Here is a 25,513-nt window from a genome sequence, read left to right as displayed (position 1 = left end):
TAGGTCCGAATCCAATAGCTGGATCATTATAAATATTGCTACAGCATGAATATAAATAAGGGATTAAACACCTTTTTTTGTAAAAGGAATTAAAAATCATCATGACATTATCAAGATATAAGGAAAATTAATTTTCTTGCCAAGTAGTTTAGAAAAGAAACAACTTAATTTATGTGTTTTGATATGCACGGTTACATCAGGATAATTCGAGAATCATACTATTTGATGTTGTATCATACCCATCTTTTATTCATATCATTATATCATGGTGCCATTAAATGTAATTGAATATGATGCATTACCATGCTTAACCACGCAAGTGAAATTGACACTATCCAGGGTATTTGAGAAATGCTTTATGTTCCGTAAGTACGTAATTTGGAATCCCCTAAAGGTTAAGGAAAGGTGACAAAGTAAATAGATTTTAACTTTACAAACAATTTCTTGCAGTAAATAACAAGATCCAACTTTTCTAGATCATGTTCGATCCTTTAGCTCTTCGCAGGTTTATATCTTAAACATCCTCGATAATCAAATATTCTTGATGAAGGTGAATTCAGACAAGCAAATCTTAATTTTAATTATTGTTTCTATTCTTTTTACTGTATCACAGTATCATAGTGTAATATCAAAAGCCAAGCAAAAAGTTTTGGATATAAAGGAAATTTATAACTTAACTGATCCCTTTAGAGAACTACATCCAGAAAGTAAAAGATATACTTGGAGGAAACCAACCCCTATAAAGCAGGACAGACTAGATTTATTTTTAGTTTCACAGAGCTTTTATCCACATGTACATGACTTAAAGATTCAAAATAGTTATTAATCAGATCACTAGCCTTTTATTTTTCAAATAAAACATAACAACTTCAGAATTCGGAGGGTATATGGAAATTTAACAACTCTCTTCTATATGATTCAGATTATAACCACATTGTTAAAGAGGTAATAGATGAAACTAAATAGCAATATGCTTCTCTTGTATATAATCGAGAAAACCTAAATTTAGTAGACTCTAGTGAAATTGAGTTCACAATTGGTGATCAATAATTTTTAGAAACATTTTTAACTGAAATAAGGGGGAAAACAATATCATATGCTTCATTTTTAAAAAAAAGAAAGAAACAAATAAATTAGAACATTTGCTTGCTCAAGATATAAACAAGTTGGAAAAATAACCCAATGAGATGAAATTTTGGAACAAATAGAAAAAAAAAGAAAACAGATTTTAAAATTCTCAGACAAAATAAAATGAGGAGTCAATATATAAGGCCAAAACACAATGGGTAGAAGGAGAGGAACCATCAAAATATTTCATAAATTATGAGACAAAAAATTACGTAAATAAAACAATTCCTAAATTAATTGATAAATCAGGAAATATAATTGAAAACCAAAAACGAAGCCAAAAATTATTACAAAAATCTATATTCTAAAAATGATACAATAAAATCTATTAATTTGAACAATGCTTTACCCCATAAAAGAGGGACGAAAGATACCAAAGGGACAGTCAAACTCATAAATCTAAAACAAACTGACAACGTCATGGCTAAAAATAAAAAAGACAAACAGAAAAACAATAGTACACACGACACAACATAGAAAACTAAAGAATAAACAACACGAACCCACCCAAAAACTAGGGGTGATCTCAGGTGCTCCGGAAGGGTAAGCAGATCCTGCTCCACATGTGGCACCCGTCGTGTTGCTTAAGTGATTACAAATCCGGTAAACAGTCTAATTCGGTAGGTCATATTCATGAAAGGGCAGGGGATTGTAGTTACGACGTAAGGAACATATCCAATATCATTTGTGAAACGGTTATTCCATAACGGTCAACCAACTCGTGATGGCGTCCGTAAAATTTACGAAGGGATGATTTCAACTTCACCATTTGGAACTCTTGGTTTAATAGCTTCCTTGTGAGCAGCAAACCTCTATCAAGAAAATCATGATAGGAAATGCAAGCACGGGAATATCGTATCAATTGGGAGATATATACCCCGTATGCAGGTGCTGCTGGAATGTTGCTACTTAGAAATGGAAAGTTCACAATTGGAAAGCTGAAATCATCTCTTTTGTCGTAAAGTTTTGTTTTCAACCGACCCTCATTGTCAATTTCTAGATGTAAGTCAAGATATGAAGCCGACTTAACTGTATCTGTAGTATCCTTTATCTCTAGTTCGATTGGATAGATGCGTTCCACATAGTCACCAAATTTTGAATTGTTTAGTGAAAGAACATCATCTATATAGCGGAAAGTAGAGTTAAAGGATATTGCTAACTTCTTATCTTTCTTCCTAAGAAGTTCCTGCATGAAGTCAGCCTCATAATAATAATCATAAAGATATACCAAAATTATCGGAAAATATGAAAGAGTCCTTAGAAAGGGAAACATCATTTTTAGAGTTGACTGATGCAATTAAAAGAATGAAAAAATGAGAAAAGCCCTGGATCGGATGGATATTCAAATGACTTCCTAAAACTTTTCTGGATGGATATAGGTAAATTCATACATAGATCAATTAAATATGGTTATAATCAAGGGGAAATATCTATTACCCAAAAACAAGGTATTATGACTTGCATACCAAAAGGTGACAAACCAAAACAATAGATGAAGAATGAGCGGCCAATCAGTCTTTTAAATAATATTTATAAATTTGCATAATGTTGCATTGCAGAAAGGATGAAGTCAGTTTTAACAATCTTAATTAAGGTAACACAATACAAAGATTTTTGCACTCCCAATCAAACAACTTTAAACTGATGTATTTCATTTCATCCTTCTTTAAATTTTATAAATGAGGTACCAAAAGAAAAAAAGAAAGATTAATCTTTCAAATTCTGATAATTTCATTATGACATAATTATTACATAATAAATTGATATGTAATCAGTTGCTATATTGTGATGTCCACACTTGAATGAATTTAACTTCTTTGTTATTCGTAGCATCCCAAAACATTTTATAGATTCTTGTACAACACAGCTTGACCTCCAAAATCGTGTCTCAGATTTCCCAAAACATCAATAGAACAAATTTTATACCAAATTAAATTTAGTGATCTCTTGTGAATTAGTGTTGCAAACTTAATTGAAGATTTATGAGAGAATGAAATACAATAGGAAAAGTCTGAGACACGGTTTTGGAGGTCAAACTGTATTGTACAAGGTTCTATAAAATATTTTGGGATGCTATGAATAACAAAGAAGCAAAATTAATTCAAGTGTGGACATCACAATAAAGCGACTAATTGCATAATAATTAATTATGGAATCATTAAACCAATAATTTGAATCCAATACTGTATAAATATTTCAATACTAAGGGATCTATATGAACCACAGTGGGCAATTTTATTTTAAAACCATAATACTGTAAAACTAACAGCAACAAGGTACACACTTGAAGCTGTGATGATCTGTTTTGTAGGGAAAATATATTGTTTTCCTAAATAGGTAATTTCAAATCATATTTTAGTTACATGTAAAGCTGGCTGGTCACCAAAAAATGAAATATGCTATTTACAAACCACAGAACAGAAATATTGCCAAGATGCACAGGTAAAATATATGTCAAACTTTTACAAAACGCTAGATTCACTGTGTACTGTCATCTTTGGTTGTACAATAGCAGTACATAATCGATCTAGTTATTTGCCTTTATCTGTTAACTTTGAGATAGATTTGCAATTTTTTAACTCTTTAATTGAATAAAGGAAAATAATTGATTTATTGTAATATTCGAAACGTTGAAACAAATAACAAGTATAAAGATACCTGTTGTGAAACATTTTTTCACCTTTGTAATTTAAAGGAAGATAACTCTTATAGTACACTTTGTTTTATCTTTTTTTTTCTTACAGCATATTATGAAACTTATTTCTCAATTATTTTAAAATTCTATCTCATAGATTTCTATTTATTTGCAAAAATGTGTTTTCTTTCATGAACTATCGATGCAAGTTTGCGCAATTTTGATTGACTTGATGACAAAATGATCTACATTTACGTAAACTATTTGAATGTGTTAAGGACGGTTTTGGTGGGGTTAGTGTGTATTGTTTACTATTTTTTGTCTTTTTGTCTTTTTTTCATGACGAGCAGTACAAATGATTTGTGTCTTATACCTTTTATTCGTATGTCATGTATTTCATCGAGGAATATTTATTCACATCTTCATTGAATAAAAGCAACAATAGTATACCGCTGTTCGAAAGTCATAAATTGATTGTGAGAAAACAAATCCGGGTTACAAACTAAAACCGAGGGAACACAACAAATATAAAAGGAAAAAATCGAAACTTTCAGAAACACTTAAGTGCAACAAAAAATAACCGCAATGTAATACACAAGTAAACGAACTATAAGATAACAACTGCCATTGTCCTGTCTTGCTAAAGGACAATTTTAGAAAAAATAGTTGTGTGTTAAACCTGATTTTGTGGATAGACAAACATCGCGCTATTATGGCAATTTTTAATATAACAAAAAAAAGGACAACATAACACGACATGACTACAGTACAAATACATTTCAACAATTTATTGATTGATTTCTTACAAGATTATTTTCTCACTTAGAATGCCTGTCTGTCAATTGGAGGGAATCTAGCTGAGTTTTACAGCAAAGAAGAAATGACTAATGCTCTAACAGTTATCGCAAGTAAATGTATTTACAAATTCAGTCAAGAGGCTTGAATTTGAAGTGACGAGAGTCATCTTAGACACGTACATTTTTCTGTAAATTCATTGTTTATAAAATGTTGAAATATTCGAAACACTTAAATATTTTACCCTAGATATGGATTGCCCAAGTCACACATGTCACATATCGCACAACTTTTTGAACTTTTCGTTTTTAATGCTCTTCGTCATCATATTTTATCTGGCCTTTGATATTTTTTTTATTAGAGCGCAACTGATGAGTCTTATGTAGACAAACACTACGACTGGCATTCAAAATAAGCTCCGTATTATTAATAAGTTTATGTAAATCTTTTAAATGTATTATACAAATACATACAGACTCAACATTTAAGATATAGTGATATCAAATTCTACAAAGCAATATTAGCAGACTTATGTATATTTTGGAGGTTTAAATTATAATATGCTTGATGACAGCTTCATTTCAAAATAGTTTTATAATATTGAGCAAATGTCTGCACAAAATATCAAGCTCTGTTTATCCTCATGTTTAACAAAAGTCTTTCAGGAAATCTCTTTTCTTTATGTGATTCTTTAAAAATTTTTTTTTCTTCGTGTGATTATTTAATAATGTATTTTTCTTCATGTGATTCTTTAAACATGTATTTTTCTTCATGTGATAAAAATGTATTTACAGGTAATGTGTATGTAAGTGGTAGTCTACATGGTGGTGTTTTCATTTGGAATGTTTCTGGACAACAGATTGACAGCAGCCTTTGGATTCCGAATGAACCAGCGGGTGGTACATGTGTTCAGATATGGAGGGATAAAACGGGTCTTGATGCTTTGGAAGACACTCATTTCGTTACCGTTTTATGTGAGCAGGTAATTCATCCGTCTAATTTTATACAACAAATCTTGCAGATAACACATAAAATAGATCAATATTGGATGGCATGTATGTTTACTTTTTACAAAACTTTGAAATTATCGAAAAACTCAGGATTTTCTTATCCCAGTCATACATTACCTTAGCCGTATTTGGCATACTTTTTTGAAATTTTGGATCCTCAATGCTCTTTAACTTTGTACTTGTTTGGCAATATAAATATTTTGATATGAGCGTCACTGATGAGTCTTTTGTAGACGAAACGCACGTCTGGCGTACTAAATTATAATTCTGATACCTTAGATAACTATTTACACCACTGGGTCGACGCCACTGCTGGTGAACGTTTCGTCCCCGAGGGTATCACCAGCCCAGTAGTCAATACTTCAGTGTTGACATGAATATCAATAATGTGGTCATTTTTATAAATTTCCTGTTTACAAAACTTTGAATTTATCGAAAAACTAAGGATTTTCTTATCCCAGGCATAGATTACCTGAGCCGTATTTGGCACAATTTTTTGGAATTTTGAATCCTCAATGCTCTCCAACTTTGTACTTGTTTAGGCTTATAAATATGTTGATATGAGTGTCACTGATGAGTCTTATGTAGACGAAACGAGCGTCTGGCGTACTAAATTATAATCCTGGTACCTATGATAACAATTTACATCACTGGGCCGATGCCACTCCTGGTGGACGTTTAGTCCCCGAGGGTATCACCAGTCCAGTAGTCAACACTTCGGTGTTGACATGAGTATCAATAATGTGGTCATTTTTATACATTTCCTGTTTCAAAAACTCTAAATTTATCGAAAAACTAAGGATTTTCTTGTCCCAGGCATAAATTACCAGTCCTGAGCCTTATTTGGCACAAATTTTTGGAATTTTGGATCCTCAATGATCTTCAACTTTGTACTTGTTTGGCTTTATAAATATTCTAATATGTGTACACTGATGAGTCGTATGTAGACGAAACGCGCGTCTGGCGTACTAAATTATAATACTGGTACCTTTGATAACTTTTATGTAAATCTTTTAGTTGTGTTATACAAATACATACAGACTCAACATTTAAGATATAGTGATATCAAACTCTACAAAGCAATATTAGCAGACTTATGTATATTTTGGAGGTTTTAATAATAATATGCTCGATGACAGCTTCATTTCAAAAGAGTTTTATAATATTGAGCAAATGTCTGCACAAAATATGGCGTACTAAATTATAATCCCGGTACCTTTGATAACTATTTGATGATTGATTACAATGAATTAAGGCAACAGTAGTTTACCGCTGTGCATTAGTACCAATAGATTTATCTGAAACAAATCCAGATGACAAAGCACAACAAAGGGAGACACATCAACTATAAGAAGAAAACAGTGGAACAACAGAAACACTGAACTGCTACAAAAACAAACGCCATTATACATCAAAACGGGTTATTTGATAACAACTGCAATATTCCTGACTTAGTAAAGTACATTTTAAGACCAATATTGATTTACCTAGTGTTATTGAAAGCCAAACCTCCCGCTGATATGGCAATGTTAAAAATACCGCTAAAATGACAACATTACGTGACAGGAATACAGTACACATAAACACAAGAACATTCAGAAATACATAAATAAATGATAAAGTAGTACATTTCTTCACGTCAACAACAGAATAACAACGAACACCTGAAATCAAATTACGACAGCCTACATTCTTAACCGATATGACAGAATTGCATAAATTGCATGTCAGACTGTCGCCACCTCGATTCGTCATAAAAATAGACGTTTATTACTGTTTAGCAGGAAATAAATACCATGTACCAAACAAATTAATTTTTCAAACAACAGAATCACGCGTAAATACTGATTCGCTTCACGTTTCCTAAATGACGAAGAATAAAAAACGTTTGGAAATTAATAGTCAAATCTCAAAACATTCAAAAGACCATTTAGCATTCAACCTTAAAAAGAAAATGTTAAGATATGTTATGTTGTGTATTCTTTTATTATTTTTCCCAAAAGACGTACTCTTTCATCAGTGTTAGAAAACAATAAAGTATTATTTGAGCGAACAAACTAATTTTTGTACCGTTGTTACTGTACTGAACTTATTTAAAAAAGAAGTTGTTTCATGATTAACAATGAACCAACTCTCCAACAGAGAAAACATGACACCGAAATAAACAACAATACGTCATATTATGGCATTCAAAAATTAGCGAAGCCCATACCGCATAGTCAGCTATTAAAAGCCCCAAAATACAAATCTAAAACAATTTAAACGAAAAAAAACTAAGGACCTAGTCTAGGTAATAAATGATTAATGAAAAAACAAATATGTTGCACAGTAACAAACGACAACCACAGACTTACATGCTCGTACATGACTTTGACAGATACACACAAAATGGTGAGGGGTTAAACTTGTTTGAAGGCACAAACTCCTACACTAACCTGGGACAGTGGTGTAGTAGTCAGACCAGTAGTCAGCACTTCTGTGTTGACATGAATATCAATTTCATGGTAGTTTTTATAAATTTACTGTAAGCTCAGGCATAGATGAACTTAGCCGTATATAGCATAAAATTTTGGAAATTATGGTCATCATCGCTCTTCGACTTTGTACAGGTTTTCTTACTGTTTTGATCTGAGCGTCACTGATGGGTCTTATATAGATGACACGCGCGTCTGGCGTATTAAATTATACGACTTGTACCTTTGATAACTATGTGTAACAGTATAACATATAAGCAAACTATCCAAATAAGTTGATTTTTGTCTATAATGTGTTTGAGCATCTCTTAAGTATCTCCAACCTCACTTTCGAATAACTAAAAAAATCACACAAAACAAACGGCTCCTGTTAGATAAAACAATTAAGTCAATTGCACTATATGTTATAATATATCTTGCATACAACTATTTGAAATCTTATTTATTTGTTAACAACTATAAAAAATCTCTGAAATAAATATTTAATAATGTACAATAAACAATGACCTTTAGATATTGATTGAATACTTATCTATTATTTTGTTGAATTTCAGAGATTTTTTCGATGGGTTTGACAGAAAACGATGATACCGAAAGGAAGTGATAACAATGGTGTGTTTTCTGCCATGAAATCGTCATTACTAGATTTAAAAAAATATTTGTTTCTCATGTTTATATAATGTATAATTAATTTTGGATGTGACTCGTCTTCTGATTAGCTGACGTTATTTGTTATGAGCCCATAGGCAAAATTTAGCCATGTGACCGTGACGTAATCAACATTTTTTCATGGTTTTCTACGGTTTAAAATGGAATTTAGAATTAAATTAAAAGAAATGACTGTAATATTTTTTCTGTCTATTCGAAATAACATAAAAAATGTGGTGCACACTGTTAGATAACCCGCTACGCGCGTTATTCAGTGTGAACCAAATTTGTTATGTTATTTCTTCATAGACAGAAAAAATATTACATTCATTCCTTAAATACATAAATTTTCATAATATATTAATTTAGATATTCATGTTAACTAACACCATTAGAGTGGGATTAACTAAATCAAATCTTACTTTATTGAAACAGATTTTGGGCACCGTCATTGACAGGTAAAGGATTTGTTCGTTCGTTATTTTACTTGTTTTGGTTTGTTCGGTCATGCATTTATAAAATTATTCAAAATCTACACAATAATTAGCACATATGATTTAAAGTCATATAAAACGAGTGACTGGTGAAAAATAATGTATATCGTATAACTGGTGAAAAATAATGTATATATCGTATAATTGTCATTGTGTTTTCTCTCTGTCTGTTACACAGGCAAAAATTGCTCACATGATTTTCATATGAATCTCACATGAAATTCACATGAAAAATTTTACGTGAGATTCACCTCAATTGAGCTTATACATGAAACTCACGTGAAAATTTTCATTTAAATTTCACATAAATTGAGATTCACATGTATCTGTATATGAATTTCACCTGAAATTTACAAAAATAAAATTTGATGTTTTTCTTGATTTTTTATTAAATTTGAAAATTTAGATGTTATTTGAATTACTCTATTTTAAAAATTCATGTGAATTTCACGGGTACAGGTCGTTTCGTAATCTGGTCGTGTCGTAACTAGTCGATTCGTAACTTACAAGGTTGTTTCGTACCTGAGACGTTTTGTAACCTTATATCAATATATAATAAATTACGTGATTTTCATGTGAAATTCACATGAGTTTCACATGTGATTCACTTGAAACTCACAAAAACTGATTTCACGTGAGTTTCACGTTTAAGCTCGTTTGTTGTGAAACTGATGTGAATTTCACGTGAGATTCACATGAATTTAAATTCACGTAAAATTGATGTGAATTAAATTTGCCTGTGTATGAATTGAAAACATGGCAGCTTATTAATTGTCGTGTTTTGAAGCCGTTGTTTACCGATTGTCACCTTTTAGTAAACAATCAACAAACAAGCATGGATATTGAGCACTTGTATAACATATACAATCAGATAATAGTTTATTTCAGTGACAGATCCATGCGTAATGTGATAAACGGATTTTTACGAGGAGGGTCACGCTAAGGTCACTTCGAATACGGAAAATATGACGGCGAATTGCGTCCTGGAAGTAAGCAATTAAAAAAAGTATACTTCTTCTAAATGTGGAAAATCAAACAATTTTCCTCAGGAAAAAGTATATGTACATAAGTTTATTTTTGACAACTATCCATTTTGTTATAAAAAAAAACATTTTTTTTTTAATTTGAGGTTTCATATGACTTCAACTTACAGAAGCCCATTGATTTGCATTCCTTATATCCTATGTTTGTCGTTCGCTTTTCGCTTCTCCTTTGGTACATATCCGTTGTCATATAAGAAACAGATAATTCATAACGGTCAACCAACTCGTGATGGATTCCTAAAATGTTACAAAAATAATTTCAGAATATCTGTTCTTATTGGATTCAAGTATTCTATATACTTTAATCTTTCAAGAACAAATTTAATTACATAGTTTCTAACAGTTGAAAAAATGAATATAGACAGTTTTGAAATTATATTTTTTAGGACATTAAATATATAATCGTACTCAAAGGACTACTAAGCTTATATGAATGTTTTCTAGTTTACGAGTTCTAAACACAACAAAACAGTGAAAAAAAGGATATGATATTTATTTGTTTGTGATAAGATATCTTAACAGGTACAGAAACAAATCCAAGAGACCTGTTAAATAATCACATAAAGATGTTAGACATTTTGTATGACGATATCCCTGATTTGATAATTAAACTAAAGATGATAACATTGACTGAAATACTAAAGTCACTATAAAAATGGATGTAAATTGGAAGAATTTTCCAAGTTGGAAGGGTCAGTTGTAATAATACCGTCTAAAAAATATAACAAAAATGTGCATTATTTTTATATGTGTTTACCATGTTCAAACTTAGATTTTGAAATAAAATAAAAAAGTCATTGATGTAATGTAACATAAGCGTTATTTCAAGTAAAGTTCCTGCGGTAAATGTCCACAGTATCATAACAGAACTCTTGACATCAATTCAATGTAAAATCTGAAAATGATTATATGATAAATATTTATTGTTAACGAAGTTTATCTATGAAACGTTTAATTTATCATATCATAACCATCACAAAGCTAGCAATAGAAGTAAAACAACAATTCTAAAGTTAACTACAATTACAAAATCAAACACTTTCAATCAATTTAACAAGCAAAATAAAAGATACAATATTCCTAACTTGGTTCAGGCATTTTCCGAAGAATATGAATGGCTACACCTGGTTTTATGACTAGCATCTTAGCACATTGCCTAATACAGTACATTCACTACCGGTTTCAATTACAATATGCTTCTACTACCGTAGGACGTATCAATATGCATAAGACACATTTTCATCATATTTTGTAGCTTTAAATAACATATTAAAAGGTCAAAATCATGTTCTTATTTACATAACAATTTACAACGGAAATATTTGTCATTTTTTCTGAGTAGGGACTTATAATTAAGACGCAGTTTCACTGTTTATTTTCCGTCGATACGGGTATTATGTAATATATAAGAGTTGATCAATCTTCAGAAGGCAGATGATTATAGAGTGTGAATGTGTGAAATGTCTGATTTATTCCTATCAGAATTAGCATAGATAAGATATTCAGAATAATGGCTAAAAGGAATTCATAAATATGAAAGACGAGTTTAAAGATGAGTATATTTACTTCATAACGAGAAGATGTGGTATCATTATCAATGAGACAACTCGTCATACAAGACCAAATAAAACTAACAACTGAAAGTCATCATACAGGCTTCAATAATGAGTAAAACCCATATCATAATCGGCTATAATAGGACCCAAAATGACAAATATAAAACAAGGTAAACGAGAAAATTAACAGCCTGATTTATGTACAAAAAAATAAACGAAAAACAAATATGTAATACAACAACGAACGACAACCACAGATTTACAGGCTCTTGACTTGAGATATATACTGACAGAATGTGACTGGGTTCAACTAGTTTGTTGACCAAACCCTCCCGTATTATTCTAATTTGAATAGAACAAAAAGATTCATGTTTCGAAGTTCATAGTTGCATGAACAATAGGAGATGCTTACCGAAATAAGTATAGTTTTTTTTGTATAATTTCCAATGAGACCCAAGAGATAGAAAAAAATAAAAGCAATGGACATAGCGAAGAAGTTGTTGAAATAACACAACAAAAGAAGGAGCTAAAGGAAAATTTCCGCCCCAAAACATAAAAATAATAAAAATAAGGAACTAATAATTAACCATTCGTTAACAAACGTGATCTTGCTCCTTTTGCAGTTTAATTACATTCCCTCAGATTTTGTACATCTTCCGATGGTCAATACTTTCGGTTCATTACCTTTTTAGGTACCAGGTTCAACCCACCATTTATTTTGTCCTGTACCAAGTCAGGGATATGGTCATTGTTATATTATAGTTCGTTTCTGTGTGTGTTACATTTTAACGTTGTGTTTCTTTTGTGTCGTTTGTTTCCTCTTATATTTGAGTGTGAATTCACATTATTCAAAGACGTGTCCCGGTACTTTTCTATCTCAAATTCATGTATTAAGATTTGATGTTATATATTTGTTATTCGCATCGGATTTTGTGTAATGCTTAGTTCGTTTCTGTGTGTGTTACATTTTAATGTTGTGTCGTCATTTTCTTGTATTTAATGCGTTTCCCTCGGTTTTGGTTTATGGCCCGGATTTGTTTTTGTCTATCGATTTATGAGTTTTAAACATCGGTATACTACTGTTGCCTTTATTTAGCACTTTAATTGTATATCTATACTACACAAAGCCATGTTAATTATGTGCCTCTGCTTTCTACATCACATATTTAAAGGTAGAGTTGAGGTAGAGAAGAAAAAGAAGATCTGCCAAATGCAAAAACCAAACAAAACAACAAAAAAACAACCGGAAATGGACTTCTTTTAACTGCCTACTGAAGAACAAAAAAAGAAAAACCCACGCCCTTGGATTGCCTCTTCCTTCTTATCTATTCTCGAGATTTAAACATTTTTCTTTTATTGCCACGGCATTGTTATTTCATTTCGCAATATGAGTCTATCTCCTTTTAGTATTGTTTCGTATCACTTTTAAATTAAAAATAATATTCACAACTAGAAGTATCTTAAATATATGTAACACTTCAAGTCAGTGCATACAGAGAGAATTATGCATCTTAATTTACATTAAAGATATATAGACATGTTGAAAAAATGTTGAACAAACGCTTTAGATTAGTGAAATGGTGAATGTAATAAAACTTTGGTCATCATAACATTATTCTCCAAAGCATCAGTCTGGAGAAGGACTTTCAGTCACCATCGGCGCAGGCCAAAAGGGCAAAACAAAATTTTAAACAACGGAATAAAAGAAATGTAAAATTAAGAAAGTGCACAGTGTTATTAGCACAATGAGGAAATGTATCGTTATAAAATGTTTATTTCAAGGAAGTGCTCGATAACTGATTATAACGAAGAAAGGAAAGTGAAAAGTCCATAAAATGATATTGTCTACTTTCGGTTATGCACATACAGAATAAAGATTGCCAATATTTTCTAATATCTTTGTCATTGAATATAAACGAGTTGGAAATGAATTGGATATATGAACTTCCTCGTTCGTTGTTCTTTGGTAATAGCTCTCTCAGTGTCAACTAAGTCTGGTTTTTATTTTAATGTAACATTTATCTCCCTTTGACTGGTCAGACTCGCAACACATTAAAACGTCTCGATGACTCTCATCTCAATAATCATAGTCACCATGACGCATGTGTCACCCTATCAAGTTTTATTGTCTGCCACTGTAGCTGATAATTGAAAAAAAACTACTGATTAAACTCAGATTAATTGATTACACCCACTCCAGTCAAAATTTAAGCTATTTGTCTTAACTGGAAAATGATACTTATAGTATAGCGTTCTTACGTGATGTTTGGTTTCATCTGTAAATGACATCACTTTATACACTTAAAAATATCAAATTCTTTAAAAATGTAATTTGCAAAAGTCTACCAAATTCTTTAAAAATGTAATTTGAAAATATCTATCAAATATTTAATCTATCTTCAGACATAGACTTATTTACTCAGAAAGAGGGTTTATTTCATGTCAGTATTTCTACAAAAAAATAATAAAATTATAAAGGAGTCAAGTGGAAACCGCCTAATCCAAACTTTGCAGCTATATTACACAGTTAATTCCAAAAACAGTTTTAAATAAACTCATCATAGATACTAGAATTAAGCTGTTATATCTACAATGAGGATTAAAACACAATAGTGACTGATGTACCCCATCTTTTGTTAAATATTTTTACCTTTTATTTCTGTTTGGTTTTAATTCCAAAAACAATTTTTACTACATTTAAACATATTTATTTATAGTGGATTGGGAAACAAGTTTTGCAACTTATATTAATCCCTTTCCACTTTGCGGGTGCGAGTGCTGCCTTGTAGCGGCATTAGCCTACTCTTTTTCGAAATCTACAAGGGTGTCTTTAACGTGCAAGAGATATGGCTCTCTCTTAACACGGGTCAGCCATTTATCGTCCCCTTCCGACGGACTATCATCGTTTCCTCAAGACCATACTCGCAGATGGTGTCAAGGGAGAGCCGAAAATTGAGTTCCTGAAATTTTCATCCCAAACGGAAATCGAATCAGGAACCTTTGTGTTAGTAGTCCGATGCATTAACCACTACACCACGGCTCTCTATACACCACAATTTTTACTAGATTTATTATACACTTTCTCAAAGCTGAATCTATTTATGATTAAGATTGTATCACAATGTTGACTGTTATTTCAAATTTGCACATATTGTTTGAAAATGCATAGAGTCAGGAAATATAAATGAAAAATATCAGATTTTATATCTGGTGACGTCACTATGACGTCATGATATGTATCGTTTTCATGAAATGGATGAAAAATACAGAAATTGTGCGTTTTTACATCGTTATTTCTATTGTGGATACATCGTGTGCAGCCAAGAAACAACAAAAATAATTTTAAAGAAGCTTTATTATACCTGTTGAAATAATCTCATCAAACACAAAGATGTGCATACATACTTCGCAAATCTAAAATATGCATTAAAGTTGATTAATTATAAAATCCAAGAAAATCAAGAATTATTTCAAAATATACAAATTTCATCATGATTGTTGCCATGGTTACCTCTATAAGCGTGAAAGTTCTTTTTTATTATTGAATACCTGATACCTTAGTCTATTAATGGCAAATAAAAGTATATGTATCATAACTTTGAAATTTGCAGTAATATTGGGGCCAAATAAGGGCCTTATTGTCCCTACTCCTTTCTTCAGCGTACAAATTCTCTTACTTCTGTATTGCCTTGGGCGTCTGGCGTAAATAAAAAAAACTTGGTATCTATGATGAGTGTATTTTATTATATTGATTCTAGATACAGAAATATAAAAAGCTAGTCTTGGAACATGTTACCTTTTATTTTATTTTTAATTATAGATATGTGTATCCGAGACTTGTTCCTGTTTACAATTTCCTCATTTGCACAGGGTGCATATTCAGGGTCATTGTCTACAATTAAACCAGCTGCCCTGGAAGAAAGATTCCAAAAAAATACACTGTGATAAAATAACAGAGCTAAGAACTTTATTTGAAACAATGTAGGATTATATTAGTGAAATAGTATTCTTAATGACAATTAATGAAAGTAAAAAGTACAGCTTTCTAGAATGTATTACCAAAAAAATGTGGATTGAACCTAGTTTTATAGCGCTAAACCTCTCACTTGTATGACAGTCGCACCAAGTAATCTACCTTTACATTGCATAATAAAATTGATTGCTGAACAATGGACAACCTAACACAAATTTTAGAGACATTACATGCAGACCCCATTACCTCGTGTCTCTTTTAATTGGTTATCAAAGGTACCAGGATTATAGTATAGTACGCCAGACGCGCGTTTCGTCTACATAAGACTCATCAGTGACGCTCATATCAAAATATTTATAAAAGCCAAATAAATTTGAAGTACGCATCTTTACCACTGGAATAACGACGAATCAAATAATTCAACTTGATATATAATAGTATAAAGTAAAATCCCAAAAATATTGAACGCCGCATTATATGGAAGGGTCATAATCAAAACGCAAAATCAAAAGATCAAACACTTGAACCCAATGGATTACAAGTGTCATATTCTTGACTTGGTGAAGGCATTTTCTTATGTAAAGCATTGTGGGTTCGACCAGGTTTTATAGCTAGCTTAACCCCCGATTGTATGACAGACGCATAAAACTCCATTATATTAACAACGATGCGTGAACAAAACACACAGACATAATAGGTAAAAATGTAAAACAAATGGGGTAAAGCAGTCAATATTGGGCTATTATCCCATTCATATGAAATGAAAAGCAATAAAACACCAATCAAATCATCAGCAAATTCGAAAAACAAGAATACAAAAATTTACCATAGCACAATACCACACCAGGATGTATTAATACAGAGCCAAGTCAATTCGATATCACACAAAAAAAAGTGATATGCATAAGAAAATAAAAATAAAAACACTGTATTAGAATAATAAATAACGTCAGTACATCAATACTTCAAGATCATCGCGTACCACAAGTGAAGTCGATACGGAAATTTATCAACAAGGTCTGGAAATCCCCGATGAACATTTTAGAAAAAGGACCAGACGTTTTTTGACATACCCTGGTTCATAAATTTTCTTCTTAGACACTGTTGACGTTTTACAAAGTATGAGTAGCAGAGAATGAGACAATGGTGTTGGTAAAAAAATGACATCATTTCAAGCCCATTTGTTTTCCACATAACAAAAATTACCTATAATTAACAAGTTCCGGGTCGAACCCGATACCGTTTCAAATATGTCAGCTGTTACCTAATCGGTATTTTCTGTCGTTGTTAGGCACACCATCAAGCGGTGTATTTGGGATTGGCTATAAACACAGGTCATAATAATACCCGAACTACGCCATTATACAGAGATTAACACTACTAAATCCAAAATTGTAAACAGTTTCCGTTCTTATGTTGAACTGTTACACATATGTTCCAGATGAGGGGGAGGGTTGGAATCCCTTGTTTAACCCTATCACATTCTGTATGTATGTGTCTGTCTTAAGTCAGGAGCCTGTTATTCAGTGGTTGTTGTTTGTTGTTGTTTTGCATGATTGTTTTTGTTCATTTTTTGTACATAACACTATTTTTTTACCTTGTATTGATATTTTGTTCCTTCTATTTATATTTTACTTGATTTGTGCTTTACCTGGAAAGTTGATACTATTACGCACTATTTTTTTTATAACTTACACAGTCATTCTTATATTCATTTTTTTTTTATTTTCTAATTAAAAAAGAGGGACGAAAGATACCAAAGGGAAGTTAAACTCATGAATCGGAAACAAACTGACAACGCCATGGCTAAAAATGAAAAAGACAAACAGACAAACAATAGTTCACATGACACAACATAGAAAACTAAAGAATAAACAACACAAACCCAATCAAAAACTAGGGGTGATCTCAGGTGCTCCGGAAGGGTAAGCAGATCCTGCTCCAGATATGGCACCCGTCGTGTTGTTTATGTGATAACAAATCCGGTAAATAGTCTAATTCGGTAGTCACATTCATGAATGGGAAGGGGATTGTAGTTTGACGTGAGGAACATATCCGATATAATTTGTGAAACGGTTATTCCATAGCGCTCAACCAACTCGTGATGGCGTCCGTAAAATTACGGAGGGATGATTTCAACTTCACCATTTGGAACTCTTGGTTTTATAGCTTCCTTGTGAGCAGCAACCCGCTATCAAGAAAATCATGATTGGAAATGCAAGCACGGTAATATCGTATCAATTGGGAGATATATACCCCGTATGCAGGTGCTTCTGGAATGTTGCTACTTAGGAATGGAAAGTTCACAATTGAAAAGCTGCTGAAATCATCTCTTTTGTCGTAAAGTTTTGTTTTCAACCGACCCTCATTGTCAATTTCTAGATGTTAGTCAAGATATGAAGCTGACTTAACTGTATCTGTAGTATCCTTTAACTGTAGTTCAATGGGATAGATGCGTTCCACATAGTCACCAAATTTTTAATTATTTAGTGAAAGAACATCATCTTTATAGCGGAAAGTAGAGTTATCTTTCTTCCTAAGAGGTTCCTGCATGAAGTCAGCCTCATAATAATAAGGAAACAAGTCGGTGTTCCCATTGGAATGCTGACAATCTGTTGAAAAACACGTCCTCCGAACGTAATAAATATGTTGTCAATCAAGAAAGTATATGTCTGTGATGTATATCTACATAGTTTTAGCTGCTGGATTCAAAATATTGTTACCTGACCAATTCTGTCTGCTCGGGTTGCTTGCAAGTTATGTAAATGTTGCACGCGTCTGGTGTAGCAAATTATATTTCATATACCTTTGATAACTATTTACACAACTGGGTCGATGCCACTGCTGGTGTACGTTTCGTCCCCGAGAGTATCACCAGCCCAGTAGTCAGCACTTCGGTGTTGATATGAATATCATTTATATAGATATAGAAAGATGTGGTGTGAGTGCCAATGAGACAACTCTCCATCCAAATAACAATGTATAATCGAATTTTTCGAAAAACTTATGATTTTCTTATCCGGCGTATTGAATTATAATCGTGGAACCTTTGATAACTAATTACCACTGAAAGCAAATCTATGAACGACTGTCAAACAAATGGAAAGTTTAGCTATCTATAAACCAGCTTTGGCTTTACATTCTATCTGCAAATGATTGTACCTAGACGGAAATATGACTGCTGTTTTGAGTTGATATAGACTAATATATAAATTAACAATTTTCATTCACTTTTTGTTAGTTTGACATTTTTGTTAATACCTTTTTTATACAATAAGCTATCAAAAGCAAAGACTTTCTGATGTATCATTGAGATTATAAATAGTTAAGATGGTCTTGTCAGCCGTAAAGGAAACTCATTTAAAATAAGGAGAGAGATAATTGCATGTTAATATAACATCAAACACCATCCTTTAATGTTAAGTCCCTTAAGATACACGATGCCCTTCAATACACAATTCGTAAGTAAATATTCACCGTGACTAAGGCTATGTCTGCTTTATATCTTGGTAGCTAGAACGTTTACCGTCAGATGACAATTCGAACTTCTACTAACGGTATGTATTGTAAAGTTTTACATAAAATATGTAGGCAAAAATGACAAATTGTCATTTCATGTTTTTTTCATATAGTAAATTTAAGAAATAATTCCTTCATGTCATGCTCTATGCTCATTTTAACATGGTAGGCATTATATTTGTCAATATTTTACACTGAGCGTTAGCGAGGTGTAAAATGTTGTCAAAAATAATGCCTACCCATGTTAAAATGAGCATAAGGCATGACATGAAGGAATTATTTCGATTCTAATATGACAAATGCAGTATTTTTATAGGTCGAAGCGTACAAAAATACCGTAAAAATGTTTAGCTGTTCTCGTTTCCTCCCCTAGATTTTCATATTTGACAAGTTTAAAAAAAATACGAGCAGGGTAAATATCTGTTGTTCGATATAACGTATATTATAAAAGTTTATGTGAGCTACTTGACTGTATATATTTTATAGGATAACAATGGAAATAACTTTAATATAAACAGTTAATTTGTGGGCATGTGTCAAACATATTTTGTGCTCATTAGAACACGGCTTTGTTTACAAAGCGTAATTAGGACGTCATATTAGAATGCTAAATCATTTTGAATCATATTTCAGCCGTTTAAAAGTGCTGTTGTTCTGTTGTTTTTCTCTCATAGTTGATGTATTTGAATTAAACAGGGGTAAACTACTGCTGTCTTTATTAATTCAAAAATCTAGAACAACAATTAAATTAATATTAGAAAAATGTTTACACTTCTTTGAAAGCTGCCAAAACAAAAAGCTTAAACTTAGGTATATATAATTTGTCGAACAACGACAAAATTGAGATTGTATGCCTAACTGATTAATTTAAACAAATTAGGTTCACGTTTTTAAATCGTGAGTGATCTTGTTATATTCTCTGTTTTATGTCTATTTGCCATGATGATGTCTTTTTGTGTTAAGTCAAATGATTTTTAACAGCAATTTTTAATATGAATTTTGGATATTGATATTATACTTTTTTCTATAAATGTAGCTTTATTTTTCATTAGGTATTACTTTATGATATCAAAAACGATTTAATTAAACTATTGACATTATCATAAATATTAAAAGTCATTGATTTATTCATGGTGATCGTCAACTACACGCTAAAAGCTCATCTTTTATATTATTGTTATGGGAAATATATGGTAATGCACAATATATTAACACATTTAAAAAGTTATAAATAGTTAAATCATTTAAGATAAGCCAAGTTTGGAAGTAACGATTACTACTGCATTAAACTAATGTACATTTTGTTTAGGGCCAAGCTGATGCCCGGCTTCCGTTTGCGGTATTTTCGTACTGTGTTGAAGACCCATTTGTGGCCGTCGGCTGTTTTTCGCTATTTGGTCGGGTTTTTGTCACTTTGACACATCCCTATTTCGAATTTCAATTTTCGATTACTACTTAACAGAAAAACCTTAATGATGAACGCAGTGATCGGGAAGCAATTGGGAATTGGTCGGGTTGGTCTGGACCATAAATCAACTTAGATGGCGCTGATCGGAAAGTGATCCGATATTGATGAAGTTCTGATCCGTAAAATATTTGTATTTCACCAAAACCCGTTATCTACATAAACCTTTACCTATCAATTCAACTGCTACTCGATGCTTACCCGAACTTTTCTCGAATGCCTTGTTTTTCGCTCCCTTCTCGAATTTTTTTGACAAGTCAAATGTTGTCGGGTAGAAAGTCGTAGCGATGCCAACAAGGCAGACTACTCAGAACATTATTCCCGATGGATCAATTTATTTTGATAGGACTTGATCGAGTAGGTCTGATCGGCAGTGTGAACCTAGCTATGGTAATATATTTTCAGAACTTTGCAATGCATTTGAACCATCCTTTTACAGTACTGGAAGGACACGCTTAGCCCGATTTTAATGTGCTGTCACACAATGTAATAGTCATCAGGACATGTCATCCTACCTAATTATAAATTGTTTATCCTGGGCAAAAGGACAGTAAAACACATTGTCAAGATCCTGCTTGACCTGACCAAAGTCGATACCACGACCAAAACACTCGACAAAAACAGGCTACCATGAGACCATAAAATCTGTTACCAGACTCAACCAGAAGCCAGCGACCAATAAGATGCATAAAACCAGCAAATGATAAGATGCATCAAGCCAGCGAACAATAAGAAAACGCACCAAACTAAAAAAATTGTCCTGTTCTCTGATTAGGGATCGGTTTTTTGTCTTATAATAATATAACAATTAATAACAATAATTCACACGAAACTAGTTTATCGATACAATAAAATCTTCAAGAATATATATATGTGTTTGAACAAAAAAAAAAAACACATAAACTACTGATTTTGGAACGTCAAGTAATTTTTGTTAGATTTTCTGTAGAAATAAAAACGGTTAACTATTATATACACAATTCTACTCTTTTGTCAAAGAACTGTTCATATAACAAATTGGTACCTATAAGTAGTGGTTTCCTGTTTTCCAATTGCAAACGAACCATTTTGTCCCGCCAGCGAGTGAATCAGCTAAAATAACTTCGTTAAACCGAATATGCGTTTTTGGTGTTTTTGGTTTATATCTCAAATATGATAAGCAGTTAGTAAACTTGGTATATGTATTTGGTGAATAACTATTGTGTAACGTGTTAATATATGTATATATATGTAAAGTCGGTTTACCTTGACCTTGACAATTTTCAAGGTGCATTGGTCAATTTTTAGCTTATGTAGTTTAGTCCCATTTTCAGTTACTATAAGCACTGATATGTGGTGTATGGAAATTCAATACATGTTAGGTCTCTCATGATGTCTGTCAGACAGTTTGCATCTGACTGTGATCCCATGTTTTTGGTTCATTAGTAATTTTTATGTTTTTTGGGCTTTTGTCTCCTTTTGATTTAGCATAATAAATAGGGAATGGTATCTGATTTATCAAAGATTTTAAGGTGTACATATGTGTTTGACAGGTGTAATGTAACTATAACTTATTTCACAGTAGATATTTTCCTTAAGGGGTCTGAATTGTTTTTAGGTACAACAAGAAATGCATCAACTATATTTAATTTAAGGAACGCCAAAACTGTCTTGTTATAACCATTTTTCATTATATGATGTGCATTTACCTTTATATGATGTGCACTTGTCATTATATGATGTGCATTTCCCTTTATATGATGTGCACTTGTCATTGTATGATGTGCAAACACCTTTATATGACGTGCAATTATGCTTATTTTATGCACAAGTATCTTTACATTATGTCCAAACATCTTTATATGATGTCCACACATCTTTATATGATGTCCAAACATCTTTATAGGATGTGCAACTACACATATATGATGTGCACATATACTTATATGATGTGCATACATACTTATATGATGTGCATAGTAGATATTTTCCTTGGGTGGTCTATTTTATTTTAGGTACAACAAGGAATGCATCATATATATTTAATTTATGGAACTGTCTTGTTATAACCATTTTTCATTATATGATGTGCATTTACCTTTATATGATGTGCACTTGTCATTATATGATGTGCATTTACCTTTATATAATGTGCACTTGTCATTGTATGATGTGCAAACACCTTTATATGACGTGCAAATATGCTTATATTATGCGCAACTATCTTTACATTATGCGCAACTATCTTTACATTATGTCCAAGCATCTTCATATGATGTCCAAACATCTTTACATCTTTATATGATGTGCAAATATACTTATATGATGTGCAAATATCCTTATATGATGTGCATTTTCCCTTATATTATGTGCAAACATCTTTATAAGGTGTGGTTGTGTCATTATATTGTGTGCTTGTAATCTTATATCATGTGGTTCGGTTAACTTCATTATATGATGTCGAAACGTCATTATATGATGTGCTTTCATCGTCGGTACGGTTAATGAACATGATTACGATTAGAATGATTACTGTCTACGTCATAACTGATTCCGATCTGCTTCTGCAGAATTGATATAAACCCAGATCAAATCTTAAGTTATTTCAAAGACATGTTTGTTCCTCGATTTAAGATGAAAAAAAAATCACACCAAATATTGATGGAAAATTGTCAAATTATGAATTTTAATCGATGGGTCTACAATAATGAATATACGGGATCTACAATAATGAGCATACAGTTAACTTATTACGTGTAGAAATAGATCTTTAATCTTTTAAGCGAAAATGCATTTTTAAGATAAAGTGAGACAGTTCATTTTAACAAAAATTAACGTTTCGAACATTTCGGAGGAAGATTAAGATCAATTAATACAGGAACTAGTTGCAGAATTTCCCGGCAGCGGCGAAAATATGATAAAACAAATTGTGTGGCTCTTATTTATAGCTTGCTGTTCGGTTTGAGTAAAAGCTCCGTGTTGAAGTCCGTAATTTAACCTATAATTGTTTACTTTTTACACATTATGACTTAGATGTAGAGTTGTCTCATTGGCACTCATATCATATCTTCCTATTTCTATTCATTGCAAAAGACACCAATGAACTAAAAGTCAATTTTAAAAATATTTTATAACGATAGCTACAAAATTATCCTCTCTTGCATATATAATTTTACCGGTATGGATGATGTGTTGATTAATTTGTTGATTGATTGCTTTTTAACGCCACTTTCAACACTTTCATACTAATTCGTGGCGGTATATTAATGGAAGAAGCGGAAGTCCCCGGAGGGAACCACCAACTTTCAGTACGCAAACTAATAATTCTATTGAGATTGGAGTCGAGCTTACCTGCAACGTGTGGGATTCGAACTCACAACCTACATGTAAGTGTTGATAGGCTAGATACTTGGACCACTCGGCCACCGAGCCCCCCCCCCCCCCAAAAAAAAGGAATTAAAGGAGATATGGGATGAATTCAACTCGGTGCATGACATTTGATTATGTCTGCATTTTTATACGATCGGTACATGTACCAGTCAAAATCGAAAGTCAAATCTCTGTTGCGGTCGTCTTGATGTAAACATGAAGTGTGGGCAGGAGGACGTGTACTTCCTTGTTCCAGAAGAAACAATATTTTTTGACTTTATTGAAAAAAAAAATTAAAAATAATATGGTCATTTTTTTAATTCCATTATTGTTTTATTTTTTCTCTCATTTTCAATGAAAACAATTATTTTGATTCCCTTCTGAAAAAGATAAAATATCTTTCAAGAAACTTGGAATCAAACATTTACAGAAAAACATGCCACCCCCCCCCCCCTTCCTTCCCCCCCCCGCAATCACCTGAAAAAAAAATCAATAGTCAGTATGTTAGCCCTGTTTACGGAGTTGTATATCTGAAGGGCTTTCCTTTTTTTATATTACGGGTAACTGTCTAGTGGCGGTGCTTTCATGGTTGCATGTTAGCCTCTAGTATTGCTGGTCGTAGGTTCGAATTCCGGCCGGTTCAAAACTAAAGAATTTAAAATTCGTATTTGCTGCTTTCCTGCTAAATTAAGGAATAAAAATCAAAGACTAGTTCGGCTCGGTATCAGAATAATTTGTCCGGGTAAGGTGAAATGGATTTCTACGAAGTAGCATGTTAAAAATCTGACTCAGGGTGACGGTCTATTAAAACATTTAATATTCATTTCACATTAATATGTTCCCGTACGAATATGCACCTGTCTCAACTCAGGAGCCTGTAATTCAGTGGTTGTCGTCTGTTAATGTGTTACATACCGGTATTTGTTCTTCGTTCATTTTTTGTACATAAATTATGCCGTTAGTTTTCTCGTTTGAATTGTTTTACATTTGTCATTTCGGGCCTTTTATAGCTGATTATGCGGTATGGGCTTTGCTTATATTGTTGAAGACCGTACGGTGACCTATAGTTGTTAATTTCTGTGTCATTTGGTGTCTTGTGGAGAGTTGACTCATTGGCAATCATACCACATAGTCTTTTAAATATATAATATCAATTTTCCGCTGGACGTCAAGCATACATTCATAATAATATAAGGTGCAATAAATGCATGAACACAAAATAAAAAGATGAAAGCAAATGTCAATGCACCGAGTTGAAGGTCATCCCATATCTCTTTTTTTTTAATTCCCTTTTTTTTAAATTTTTTTTGGGGGGCCGAGTGGTTAAAGTACATGTATCTAGCCTGTCAACACTTACATGTAGGTTGTGAAATTGAATCCCACACGTTCCAGGTAAGCTCGACTCCAATCTTAATTGAAAAGAAT

The 25,513-nt window shown here is 32.2% G+C and overlaps 1 protein-coding gene across 1 annotated transcript in view; it reads left to right on the top strand.

Annotated features, from left to right (window-relative positions):
* Nucleotides 1–8,778, top strand: part of LOC143056683 (uncharacterized) — a 53,453-nt gene extending 44,675 nt beyond the window's left edge. Inside the window, exons 3-6 of the mRNA XM_076229836.1 lie at nt 3,488–3,570; nt 4,590–4,671; nt 5,353–5,540; nt 8,597–8,778. Of these exons, the coding sequence (XP_076085951.1) occupies nt 3,488–3,570; nt 4,590–4,671; nt 5,353–5,540; nt 8,597–8,617 (374 nt within the window). The 3' untranslated portion in view covers nt 8,618–8,778. The remainder of the gene's footprint in view (nt 1–3,487; nt 3,571–4,589; nt 4,672–5,352; nt 5,541–8,596) is intronic.
* Nucleotides 8,779–25,513: the final 16,735 nt, after the last annotated feature.

The sequence above is a fragment of the Mytilus galloprovincialis genome, chromosome 13 (assembly GCF_965363235.1).
Source record: "Mytilus galloprovincialis chromosome 13, xbMytGall1.hap1.1, whole genome shotgun sequence".
NCBI lineage: Eukaryota > Metazoa > Mollusca > Bivalvia > Mytilida > Mytilidae > Mytilus > Mytilus galloprovincialis.
This window is presented reverse-complemented; position numbering and strand designations above follow the sequence as displayed.